This window comes from Labrus bergylta, chromosome 6 (genome assembly GCF_963930695.1).
Source record: "Labrus bergylta chromosome 6, fLabBer1.1, whole genome shotgun sequence".
NCBI lineage: Eukaryota > Metazoa > Chordata > Actinopteri > Labriformes > Labridae > Labrus > Labrus bergylta.
Window position 1 is genome coordinate 30431192 of NC_089200.1, and position 11504 is coordinate 30442695.

The following is an 11504-nucleotide window of genomic DNA, read 5'->3' on the forward strand; positions in this document are numbered from 1 at the left end:
GCACATTAGAAGCCTAAGAGGAGGAGGTGAAACGGCACTTTGCGTTTTACTCCAGTGCAGTTGCACTCAGAGACCATTGGTGGGCGCCAAAACGCACAAAACTAAATTCCTTCATATTGTTGCTTTAAAAGATAAGCCACTCAGTCTGTGAAGAAAGTTAATCTGTTAAAGTCAAAACATAGGTTCAGGATGAATGACTCAAACAATGACATGGTTTCGTTTACAGTTGCAAAACAGTCTATACGTCCTGTATGTGTGTTGATGGGTAATGGTAGTGTTTTTGTGTTCTAAATAATTCTACTGCAGCTGCTGCCTTGGAAACATCATGCTAACTCTTCTTATTTCACTCTATACACATTCTTCCTAACACACTTGCTGAACTGTTTGTGTAACTGCTCGTATGTGGAGCAGGTTTGGCAGCATCTTTGTTTTGGCCACTCAGTCACAAACACAAATCAGAGCTCCTGAATCAGCCCTGGAGGTTTCTGTCTGTCAGTCTTAAACCATCACAGTCTATAACCTGCAGCCTGAGCTGCAGCTCCGCTCAGTCTGGGCCGTAAACCAGGCTAGACGGACAGATTGTGCCCAGGAGGGGAAGTCTGATTCAAGAGCTCAAAACCTTAAATCTCCACTGTCCCAACACGATCTATATCCACAGCAGAGTCCCTGAACGCCTCATCACCGTGATGACCGTGTCTCATCACAGCCCGGCTCCCAAGGTTATCACAAAGCAATGTGTGTTGTTTTGTTGCCATGGATGCCTGAACAAGGATGAATCATATAATATGAGGCTGAAGACAAGGGTCTGGTGAATGTATTTGGACTTTGGTCTTTTCACTTGATGATTTAATTCTTCTGGAAATCCAAAACGACACCAGCCTTCAAACTTTACAGTTTAGGATTTTATACCATAATAGTAAGAATTAGTTGTAAATGCATATAGAATGGTTTAAATCCAAACTACTCATTACATTTTAGTATACCTTTCTCATATTATATTTGAATTGGATGTGTGTTTTTTTATTCACAAAAACAATGTAAATAATTCCTTGAAACCAATCTTAAAAACAGTCACATGGCATATTAGGCATTGGGTCGTTGTTAGTGCTTTTGATGGGTGATTATTGAAAAAAGCTGATGTTAAGTTGTAAGGCAGAACAAAGCAAGTTTATTCATATGGCACATTTCAGTAACACTTCAAAGTCATTTACACAGATAGTCATTGGTATTGTATTTAAGTTGTTGATCTTTCTGTTTTATTTCCTTGTTAATTGTTTAGCACCAATACACCAAGTCAAATTCCTTGTATGTGTAAATGTACTTGGCAATAAAACCTGATTCTGATTATTGTAATGTTTCTGTTTCATCCTTAAAGTCAAGGACAGGGGCTGTAAATGAGTCACAGATAGAAACCTGTATTCCTAACATCTACTTTTTGTATTTCACATAAGAAGTGATGTTCTTTGCGTGTGTCCTTGTTTCATAAAGCAACAACAATAAAACATCAAAAGCATCATGACAAAGAGGAAGAACACATCGTCTGAGATGATGATTAAAACACCATCTAACAAAAGCAAGAAAAAAGAAAGTCAACGGCTAAAACAGAAGTGAAAAAGAGACAGCTACAAAACACAAGAGTCAAGTTAAAATGCAATGTTCTCAATCAAATTATGAAAACACATTTTATAAAAAGCAGCTATAAGTAGGTGAGTCTACAACCTTGAATCAAAAGCACTGTCAGCAGGCCTGCAGTTTTCTGTGCAGATTGTTCCAGAAAAGCAGAGAAGTAAAACTGAACGATGCTTCTGACTCTGATTTATGTAAAAGCGAGCTCACCAAAGATGACAGGAGCGGTCTGGATGCTTCATAGTACGACAGGTCACATGTCTGGGCCCTTAACAAGTTACAGATCAGCAGAAGTAGCCTATTTGAAAATGTATCCATTAAGTTAAATACAATAGTAAATGTACGATGTAATGTTACAGAGCTATCAGTTAGCATTTCATTTGTAAATTTGACAAGTGGATCACTTCAGGTGTGCTAATGTCTACCTGTGAATTTGATAGCTCTCTGTGAAGTGTAAATGAATAACTTCAAGTGGCGGTACTTCTGCCTCCATTTATGAATGAACTCAAACGTTTTGTTAACGGCTGCAGAAATGGTCAGATGGTCAGTTTCTATGTTAAGAATCAGCGAAATGTCAATAAACGTGTGAACTAATGTGTAAAGTGTCCTACATATATTGGTCTGGTATGTTGTAATTTTGTTCATTCGATCTGCAGAGTTCCTCTGCTCCTTTAAGAAAAAGCTAAAGACCCAGCTCTTTCATAAATACCTACTAACTTAATGATGATGGTCTTGATATTATTGATGATGATGACGGTAATGACGATGGTTTTTGTTTGATAACGATGACTTATAAGATGGTTTTTATACTGATTAGAGCTCTCAAGAACTGCCCTCAATGTTGTGCTTTGCCTCTGGTCACTTCCTGTCAGCACCTGTGTGTCCAATCAGACTCAAAGCTGATCGTTTGCTCTTACTGACATTGTTCCCTTTTTTCTAGATCCTTGCTTGTGTTGTTCTTACTCTCTGATGTACGTCGCTTTGGATAAAAGCGTCTACTAAGTGAATTGTAGAATATATTGTAACGTGAGGGTCCGATGTGTGGTGGATGGAGAAACAGAAGGATGGAGACGGATAACTTTCTCAGCAGCACTTTACTGTCATCCACATTGTTCTGTTACACAACAACAACAACACTTACTTGTTACTCATCACATGTCCCGTCGTTAGCCAATCAGAGGGTTAGGATTATTAAACTCAAGGCAAACATTATGACAAACACAGAGGTAGATTCAATATCATTTGGTCACAGTAACTAGGTGCTACTGCAAACATTAAAACATTTAAATATATCAATATTAATTTCGTAAACTCAAATATGTAAATAGTTCACTGTATAAATGTAACTTAAACTTCAATACATGAATTAACTCAAATATATGAATTTACTTCACTTTTAAATCTTACAATATCTTGAGTATTTTTCTCCATCATACTCTTGAAAACATGAGCATGTCCTCCTTCTGGTTTCCTCATAATCTTCTGATTCAAAAGAAACATGCATAGTTAGTTCACTCTCACTCACAGGGTTTGCATGTGAGTCAGAAAAAACAACTTCTCACTGAGTGAAAAGAGGATAATCTCTGAGTTTAAAGTCTTACCTTTAATACATGTCACTGGTCACATGCAGGACAGACGTAAACACCCATAACGTCTGTTTTTTTACTCCAACACTTAATATGCGTCTCTCTCTCTGCATTGCACACCGACTTTACATGTTATCACACATTAACACACGTGCACGTCGATCCCCAGAAATGAGACGACTCATCCGATGTCACGCCTGAGATCAGCTGTGGAATGTAAACAGGAGCAGGGAGGCTTGAATGAACGACTGAAGGATCGAGCTTTAAATATTTTCCAGCATGTTTTCCAAAGAAATCTGCTGTGAGTTAAATGAGTTAAAAATATGGAGCTGGCATTCCTCTGTAGGGGGGGAGGAGGAGGTGAAGTCAGGACTATTGTCATTCACGGCACCACCTCAGCCCCCCCCCCCCCCTCATAATACTGTTGACATTCACAAGAATGTAAATGCTGAACATGTTTAAAGGTTTACATTTCAATAAGAGAAAAAACAACCTCTCTCCCTTTCTGTAGGCTTAGAGCTGCTTGTGCTGGCAAGCCAAAACAGTATCTAATGAGTGGAAATGCAAATGCAGCTGCAGATATAAACAAATAATAAAAGAGATCTCAGTTACAAAGAGTAAGGTCTTTACCTGCTTTTTGTGAAGTGTCTCGAGATAACACTTGTTATGAGTTGACGCTATACAAATTAAGATTGAAGATTGAAGTTAAAGATGTGTGAAGTGATCTTAATTGCTTGCTATACATCAGCTTCAAGAGTGCACATTTTGAGTACTTAGCAGGTTTTTTATGCAGCTTTTTTAATTTTTTTATATTTTTAAATTCTATTTTATATATTGTAATATCTTCTTATACTGTATTATTTAAGTTGTTGCTAGTTCTGTTTTATTTCCTTGTTAATTGTTTAGCACCGATACACCAAGTCAAATTCCTTGTATGTGTAAATGTACTTGGCAATAAAACCCGATTCTGATTCTGATTCTGATTCTGATTCTGATTCTGAAGAGTAAAATCTTCAAATAATGGTCTGCTAACAATCGCTGTTTCTGCAGACAGTAATTAAAGCAATGACAGTGATAAGCATCTCTAATGATAAACACATGACCATGACTTGAGGGCAGCTCTGAAAAGTTTGTCTGATATCCCAAATGACTGCCCTTTTGATGGGATCATGCCCGGGGGGTTAAGTGATGCGCCTCTGAGCTGCTCCGTAAAAGGCGAGGCCCCGCTCTGGGAAATCAGGCCTCACTTATGTGTCAACAAGGACATCCTTCGGAAAACACCTCCTACTCCTCCTCCTCCTCCTGATTTCACCTGCCCCTCATCCCCTCCGTCAGCCCTCAATTACTACCACATTCCTCTGCTTCCACTGAATACCCCAAATTCTCCCTGATAATTGCCCCCCACCCAACACCTAAGAGATTATTACCCCTCCTTTTCACCCCTTTCTAACATCTATTGTCGCCTGTGTGTGAGCGACACTCTGATCCTCCACTCAGGCCTTGTTCTGCCCTGTTGTGGCTGTAATTGTCCTCCTCATCTCAAAGGGGATTTTAATTCACCTGCAGTCCTCCCTCAGGGAAAGTGACAACCTGAAGGCGTATAGGACAGTGGATTATTAAATGTTTCATGATTACATGAAGCCACGTCCATATGGACGCGATTAGTAATCAGAATTCAAATGATAAAGCTAATTTGAAAATTCAAACGCATTAACAGAAATGCTTTTTAATTTTCAGAATATGGGAGTATTATTTGACTCAAAAATAAAATGATGATTCATTTATCTAATTTTAATTTTAGTTTTCAACTTCAAAAATGCACATTCTTTGACTAAATTAAAATGAAGAAGAAAATGACAATTGCTTTTTCATTTTCAAAAAATGCCCCGCTAAATCTGTATCATAATTCAAATGAAAAAGCTAATTTTAAAATGAAAATACAGTAACAGAAACACGTTTTAATTTTCAGAATATAGGTGCATTATTTGACCTATATTTAAAATGAATATTCAGTCATCCAGTTTGCATTATACTTTTGCCACGTCCATCTCTATACTGCTGTGACTCCGTGTGAAACAAGTGAATCCTGGTGTTTTACATTGTTGCAGCACACCTCCACAGCACCCTCCCATTATATGCCATCATTAGCCTTCTTCCCTTGTCGCTAAAGGAGGATCAACCTTGATGCTTTTTATCTTTTGTTGACACAAATATGCTGCAGTGTGGGCTGAGAATACAAAACCCCCTCACACCTCACTCACAGCTCCCTGCTAAAAGTCAGTTCTCTAAAACAAGGATGAAAGCAAAACAATTAGCAAGACAATTATACTTCAAGATGTTTAAAGAACTGAAGGCAAGTTAAAATATCAGATGTCAAAGGACTCACATGACTGTCAAATGAATGCATTCAGACTTAAAACAACAAGATGAAAAAGATGAAAAACCTTTTTTATCAGTATATAGGTCAAAGAGCTGAAATGAAAGAAAACCAAATAAAAGACCGATTGTTATCGCCTCCCTTTTATCTCCTGGACTGATGTCATATCTTTTGATTTAGATCTCACTTTGATCTCTGGAGGGTTTTTCCTAAAATCTGTTACAGAACTTGTATGGATTTCCACTTTTTTATTGTTTTATGGTTGTATTTTTTCTTTTGTATGATTGTCCTTTTTCTTGCCCATTTTCTGTTTAGTGTGGCTTTAATTCTTGCTTTTTGCAGCACATGGGGCTTCATCTTGTATAATTACAGAGGCTGACAAAAGTAAAAAATGCTGCAATGACCCAAGATGTCCTTTGGTAGAAATCGGCAGCAAGTTATGCAAACTGAAAAAGTCTAACAGTGTTTTTTTACATATGCACAATACTCCTGAAAATATCCCCCAAAATGTTAAAGGTGAGCTGCCTGACAAATGTTTCACCCTGCCTTTACTTTTTTTTATTCTCATCAGTCCCCTGGTAAATTTTCAGCATAAAGACGGGGTGACCTGAGGTGTGAACACAGCTGGAAATATTCAGAAAAAATTCACCACAAGCGAGTAAGCAGGGTTAGACAATGTTTATATCACATGACAGTGTTGGTATCTTGAGATAACGAGATAAAATTGTTCAGAAGTTAGTGAGACATAATGTATGTAGTACTCCAATGTAATTTAAAGCACAGAGTCTGATTTAATAAAACTCTGAGGTAACCAGTTTGCATGTCATGAGTTTCAAGACTAAACAGCATACTCCCTATTACTAACAGTACAGGCTCCCATAATGCTCCTGGGGTGGAGTTCACCACTGTGATGTGGTTACGTTTGTGTGTCCACACCTTAAAACCATGTCTGCTCACAAATCCTGAGCACTAATTTCATATTTCAGCTCAGCCGCCTGTCATCAGCCCTCTTATCCAAAATACATACCAGAGGGTAATCACAGAAAGACTCGACGCCAAAATACCTCCGAGGACATGAGCACCAGTGACAGACGAGAGGGAGAGAGAGAGAGAGAGAGGAAGACAGAGAGAGAGTGAGAGAGCATGAGAGGCAGAGGGAGAGAGAGAGAGAGAGAGAGAGAGAGAGAGAGGGAGAGAGAGAGAGAGAGAGGAGAAATGGGACAAAGAGATGATACAGGACAGGTGCTAAAGTGTTTGACACGTGAAACAGAACAAATGTTTTATCATGAAGCAGCTGAAAATAGAAACCTTTACAGTATGTTGCTCTGTTGTGATTCTTCTGTAAAATTTTGTGTCATGGGAGTGGAAGTGCTCACACTTAGAGAATGAATTCATGCGTGTGTGCGCGTGTGTGTGTGTGTGTGTGTGTGTGTGTGTGTGTGTGTGTGTGTGTGTGGTGGCAGGGGGGAGTGCATTTGAACATCAGCAGTCATTAACCCCCTGTGTGGACACTTCACAGAGTCGTAGAGGCATGCCTGAACAGGTTACAGGCTGCAGGCAGCACAACACCGAGCAGGATCAACAGCATCCCATAATAACAGGAGAGTGTGGAGAAAGAAAAAGAAGGACGATTTGCACTTTTTGGGGGGTTTTAGAAGAATATTGAAATGTAGAGAATAAGTGGGCTTAATTTTGTGTGTTGTCACAGGGAAACTGAATCAAATGAAATGTGTGGATGTAAGTTTGCTTAGGGCTTCCATAATTTTTATACCATTAGGAATAAAGTCGGACCCTCAGTGTTAGTGCCATGGTGCAAGAAAACATAAATCATAAATGTAAGAATTATTCATTTGGTATGATAATTTTTAAGAATTATAGCCACATGTTGAACATTTATTTAAAAAAGTGAAAATTAAATATTTCTACCTTTTGATAAAGTAGCTGCAAAATAATCCTGATCACCTCCAGGTGTATTTCAGGATGTCAGTGGAGCAGTTTGATATGCTGCTACTGGAACACACATTAAAAAGAAGACCAGCAAATTTCTGTGAGGCAATTGATATCCTGAACAGCGGCTGTCAGTATGTTTGAGTATGTATTCCGTTTTCTTCCTCATATCGGCTCTGACAGAGACTATGTGCTTTCAGGACGCTCAGTCAGAGGTCCCACCTGTTGCTGCAGCTTTTCTTCTCTCCTGTGTGTGTGTGTGTGTGTGTGTGTGTGTGTGTGTGTGTGTGTGTGTGTGTGTGTGTGTGTGTGTGTGTGTGTGTATTGCTTTCACATCCACGTGTAGGCGGGGGCGCACGAGGAAGGGGGGATTCTCAGCGTCCAATCAGATGTGACCACCGCTCGATCGCTATATAAACCACTGTGCGCTCCTCTTCTCCAGCATTCACTCAGTGAGTTCACAGCTTTCCGTGATTTCAGCTGAATTGCGCATTTATCTATCTCATCTCCGAGCTGAGAAAAGGGATTATTACTTTGAAGACAAGAAAGTCATCTGTTTTTTCTACATCTTATTGGACGGAATTGCTAAACCGGGGAACAAATATGCGTCTCATCCAGAACATGACGACCATCGCGGAGTGCCCCACACCGGAATATTCTGCACCCAACCGGGTCATTAAGATGGCTGTGATCGGAGGCAGCGGAGTGGGCAAAACAGGTAAGAAATGATTTTAAAAAACCTGGTTTATAGTTAGAAGACTTTAATGTTTGTTTTAATCTTCTGTCTCATCAATGTCTAAAGTCTCATCCTTTGTCTTTTTTTAGCGCTCGTGGTGAGATTCCTAACGAGGCGATTCATTGGAGATTATGAGAGAAATGCTGGTGAGTAAATTAGAAGTTATATTTTTAAGAAGCACATAGACTAAATGCACCCTCTAAGATAAAAACAACAACTTGGTGTTAATAGTCCTTTTGTCTTCTGTGTGTGAAGGTAATCTGTACTCCAGAGAAGTCCAGGTGGATTCAGAGCAGGTGACCATTCAGGTCCAGGACACTCCTGGTGTAGAGGTAAGATTCTGTTTCACTCACCTTTTCTCTGATAAAGACATAAGATAGTTTATATTACCAGAGTTACACATAAAATGTGTTTATAAATCCATGATTATGAGAACACAATTCATAGTCTGGCTGTTTGAGCCTCTCCTGACTTGGAAGTAGTCCAAACCCACAGACTGTGTCTGTGTGTGTGTGTGTGCTCCTGAATCAGCCCTTCAGTCTGGATGTCTAATCTCCCGTTTAGGCTAATGGATGTCTGAGGCCAGAGCCCTGATCCAGACTCCTCTGTCACCCACACCTCTGTTTTCAGGAGGAGAAACATAATAGCTGCAGTCTGCATCAGTCAGCACTGCTGCTATTACTAAAGAGCACACACACACACACACACACACACACAGACTCACACACACATACTGACTCAGGGAGCGTTTAATCGGGTCTGAAACCTGATGAAATGTTTAGTCCAGGGCAGAAAAAGTTGTAAATTAGTGCTACATCCTAGAGTTGTCATAATACCAGTTCAACAGTTTTTACTCTGTACTTTTGAACTGTTGATCATTTAAATAACAGATTATAAAGTTTTAAAACATGGAATCAAATTGTCGATCATTTTGGAAACCTTTCTAAATCCAGTGACTAAATAATTTCTATGTTTGCTTTGGTTTTAATCAGTCTCTTTCTCACCTCTCCCCCTCAGATGACAGATAACTGCGTCAGCCTCCCCGATCATGTCGCCTGCTCCATCCAGTGGGCGGACGCCGTGGTGCTGGTTTACTCGGTGACCGACAGACGCAGCTTTGATCTGATCGAGCAGTTGCATCAGCTGGTGGTCCGCGCGGGCGGCACCAACATGCCCCCCGTGATCCTGCTCGCCAACAAGTCTGACCTTCTGCACCTGAGGCGGGTGGACTCCCAGCAGGGCCCCCTGTTGGCGGGGACGCTCGGTTGCTCTTTCTACGAAGTATCCGCCAGCGAGGACTACAGCCAGGTGCATCACGCTTTCCACCGGCTGTGCTGCCAGCTCGCCAAGCAGCCGCCTCCTCCCACCTCCAACTCTTCCTCCTCGCACGCAAACTCTGCCAGCACTGCCACGGAGAAGAGACGCTCCCCACTCATCCCCCGACCGAAGTCTCCAAACATGCAGGACCTGAAGAGGCGGTTCAAGCAGGCACTGTCGGCCAAAGTCCGGACTGTCACCTCGGTGTGAGGGAGTAGAATCTGAACGTGGTCCAGAGTGGCCAGAGATGAAGAAAGAAAGCAGTGAAGGAGAAAGGACAGAGGAGACTTCTCCGCTTACGTCCTGCAGCGCTCTGTCTGAGGAGGACAGGTGTGAACAGTACAGAGGAAATGACCTCTAACCGGCAGGTCATGTCTGGTATCATGAGCGAGGAGGATCAGGGAGGAGGTTCAGGCGGTGCGCTGAAGCTCGGGCCTGTGTGAGCATAAAAATCACAAACTGTCAATCTCCCAGCAACAGCAGCTCTGAAGGACTTTTGCTGCGTATTTTTAGCTTGCCATTGTGTCATTCTTTTATTCAGAATGCATTGGCACCGCTTAACGCTGGTATTACTATATCAGTCACATGAGTCGAGGCTCTGTGCAGGTGTGTGTGGGTATTGAGTCTAAATGTGTGTTTAGAACGGTTGTGAAGACACAGTATGTAGCATGTGGCGGTTTATCACTGACGCACTTTAAAAAAAAAGGATTAATCCAAAGGTTGTGTTGTTATTTATTTGTGATAAATTCATTTTTTTGTTCAAAATAAAATTATGTTGAATTTGAAAAATGTCTCTGGTTAATCATTTAATTAGATGGTAAATAGGCTTGAGCTTGTACAGTGCTTTTCTAGTCTTCTGACTACTCAAAGCGCTTTTTACACCGCAGGTCACACTGACACATTCACACACTGATGGTAGAGGTTGTTATATAAAGTGACCATCAGAAGTAACTAATCCCATTCAGACACATTCATACCACAGACGAAGCAATGTGCGGTTAAGTGTCTTGCCCAAGGACACGTTATACATGTTGCTGCAGGAGCTGGGAATCGAACACTCAGCTCAAGAAACAGGAATATAATTATCTAAAATAACAAGAAGTTAAAAATCAAACATATGTACATCAGTTAAATAAAGGGAGAAAAAAGACAATAATAGAATAATACAAGGTATGTATACTTCCACTTGTGGAAAGAGTTATTGTTATTAAAAACACACACAGTGTGTTGCATTATTAGATAATAATTAGATAAGTGTGAGTCATGAGGTGGTGATGCTGTTAAAGAGTCTGATTAAACAGTCTGACTGCAGATGGGATGAACGACCTGCGGTAGCGCGCTGTCTTGCAGGGAGGGTGTCTCAGTCTGCTGCTGAAGGAGCTGCTCAGGGCCCCCACAGTGTCATGTAGGGGGTGAGAGGGGTTGTCCATGATGGATGTCTCCTGACCAGTCTGTTCAGTCTCTTCCTGTCTCTCTCTGTGCTCCCTCCTCCCCAGCAGACCACCGCAAAAAGTTGAGGGACGACGTCTCTACCAACTGAGCCACAGCCGCCCAAAGTGTGTTTGCAGCAGAAACATGCACACAGTAAATTGTGAAAACTCCCTTTATGAGTCCATGTGAAGTCTCTGCTGCTGTTCAGGTGATGACTCAGATAAAAAGGTAGTCTGACCCCTTAATCCATCAGGTCTCATAACAAAGCTTTGATAACAGAAGACATGAATCACATTGGAAACAGAAGTATGACTCTGCAGCTGCCCTCTCTGATTTTCAGATCAGACCGCAGTGTGAATCACTCGATGCAGTCTCTGACCCCAGAAAATCAATTTAACAAAAAAAAAACAGCCTGAGTCGACAGCGTTTTAAAAAAAATAGGAATTCTTCTGAGAATTGCATGCTCCAAGAAAATTCAGAGAAA

General features: G+C 40.8%; 1 protein-coding gene across 1 annotated transcript; it reads left to right on the plus strand.

The window, feature by feature from the left end:
* The first annotated feature begins 7971 nt into the window (after nucleotides 1-7971).
* On the plus strand, nucleotides 7972-10378 carry rasl11b (RAS-like, family 11, member B). The gene is made up of 4 exons (XM_020643784.3): nucleotides 7972-8254; nucleotides 8362-8418; nucleotides 8528-8604; nucleotides 9290-10378. Exons 1-4 carry the CDS (start codon nucleotides 8140-8142, stop codon nucleotides 9797-9799), a joined length of 759 nt encoding a protein of 252 aa, XP_020499440.1. The 5' UTR covers nucleotides 7972-8139; the 3' UTR covers nucleotides 9800-10378.
* Nucleotides 10379-11504: the final 1126 nt, after the last annotated feature.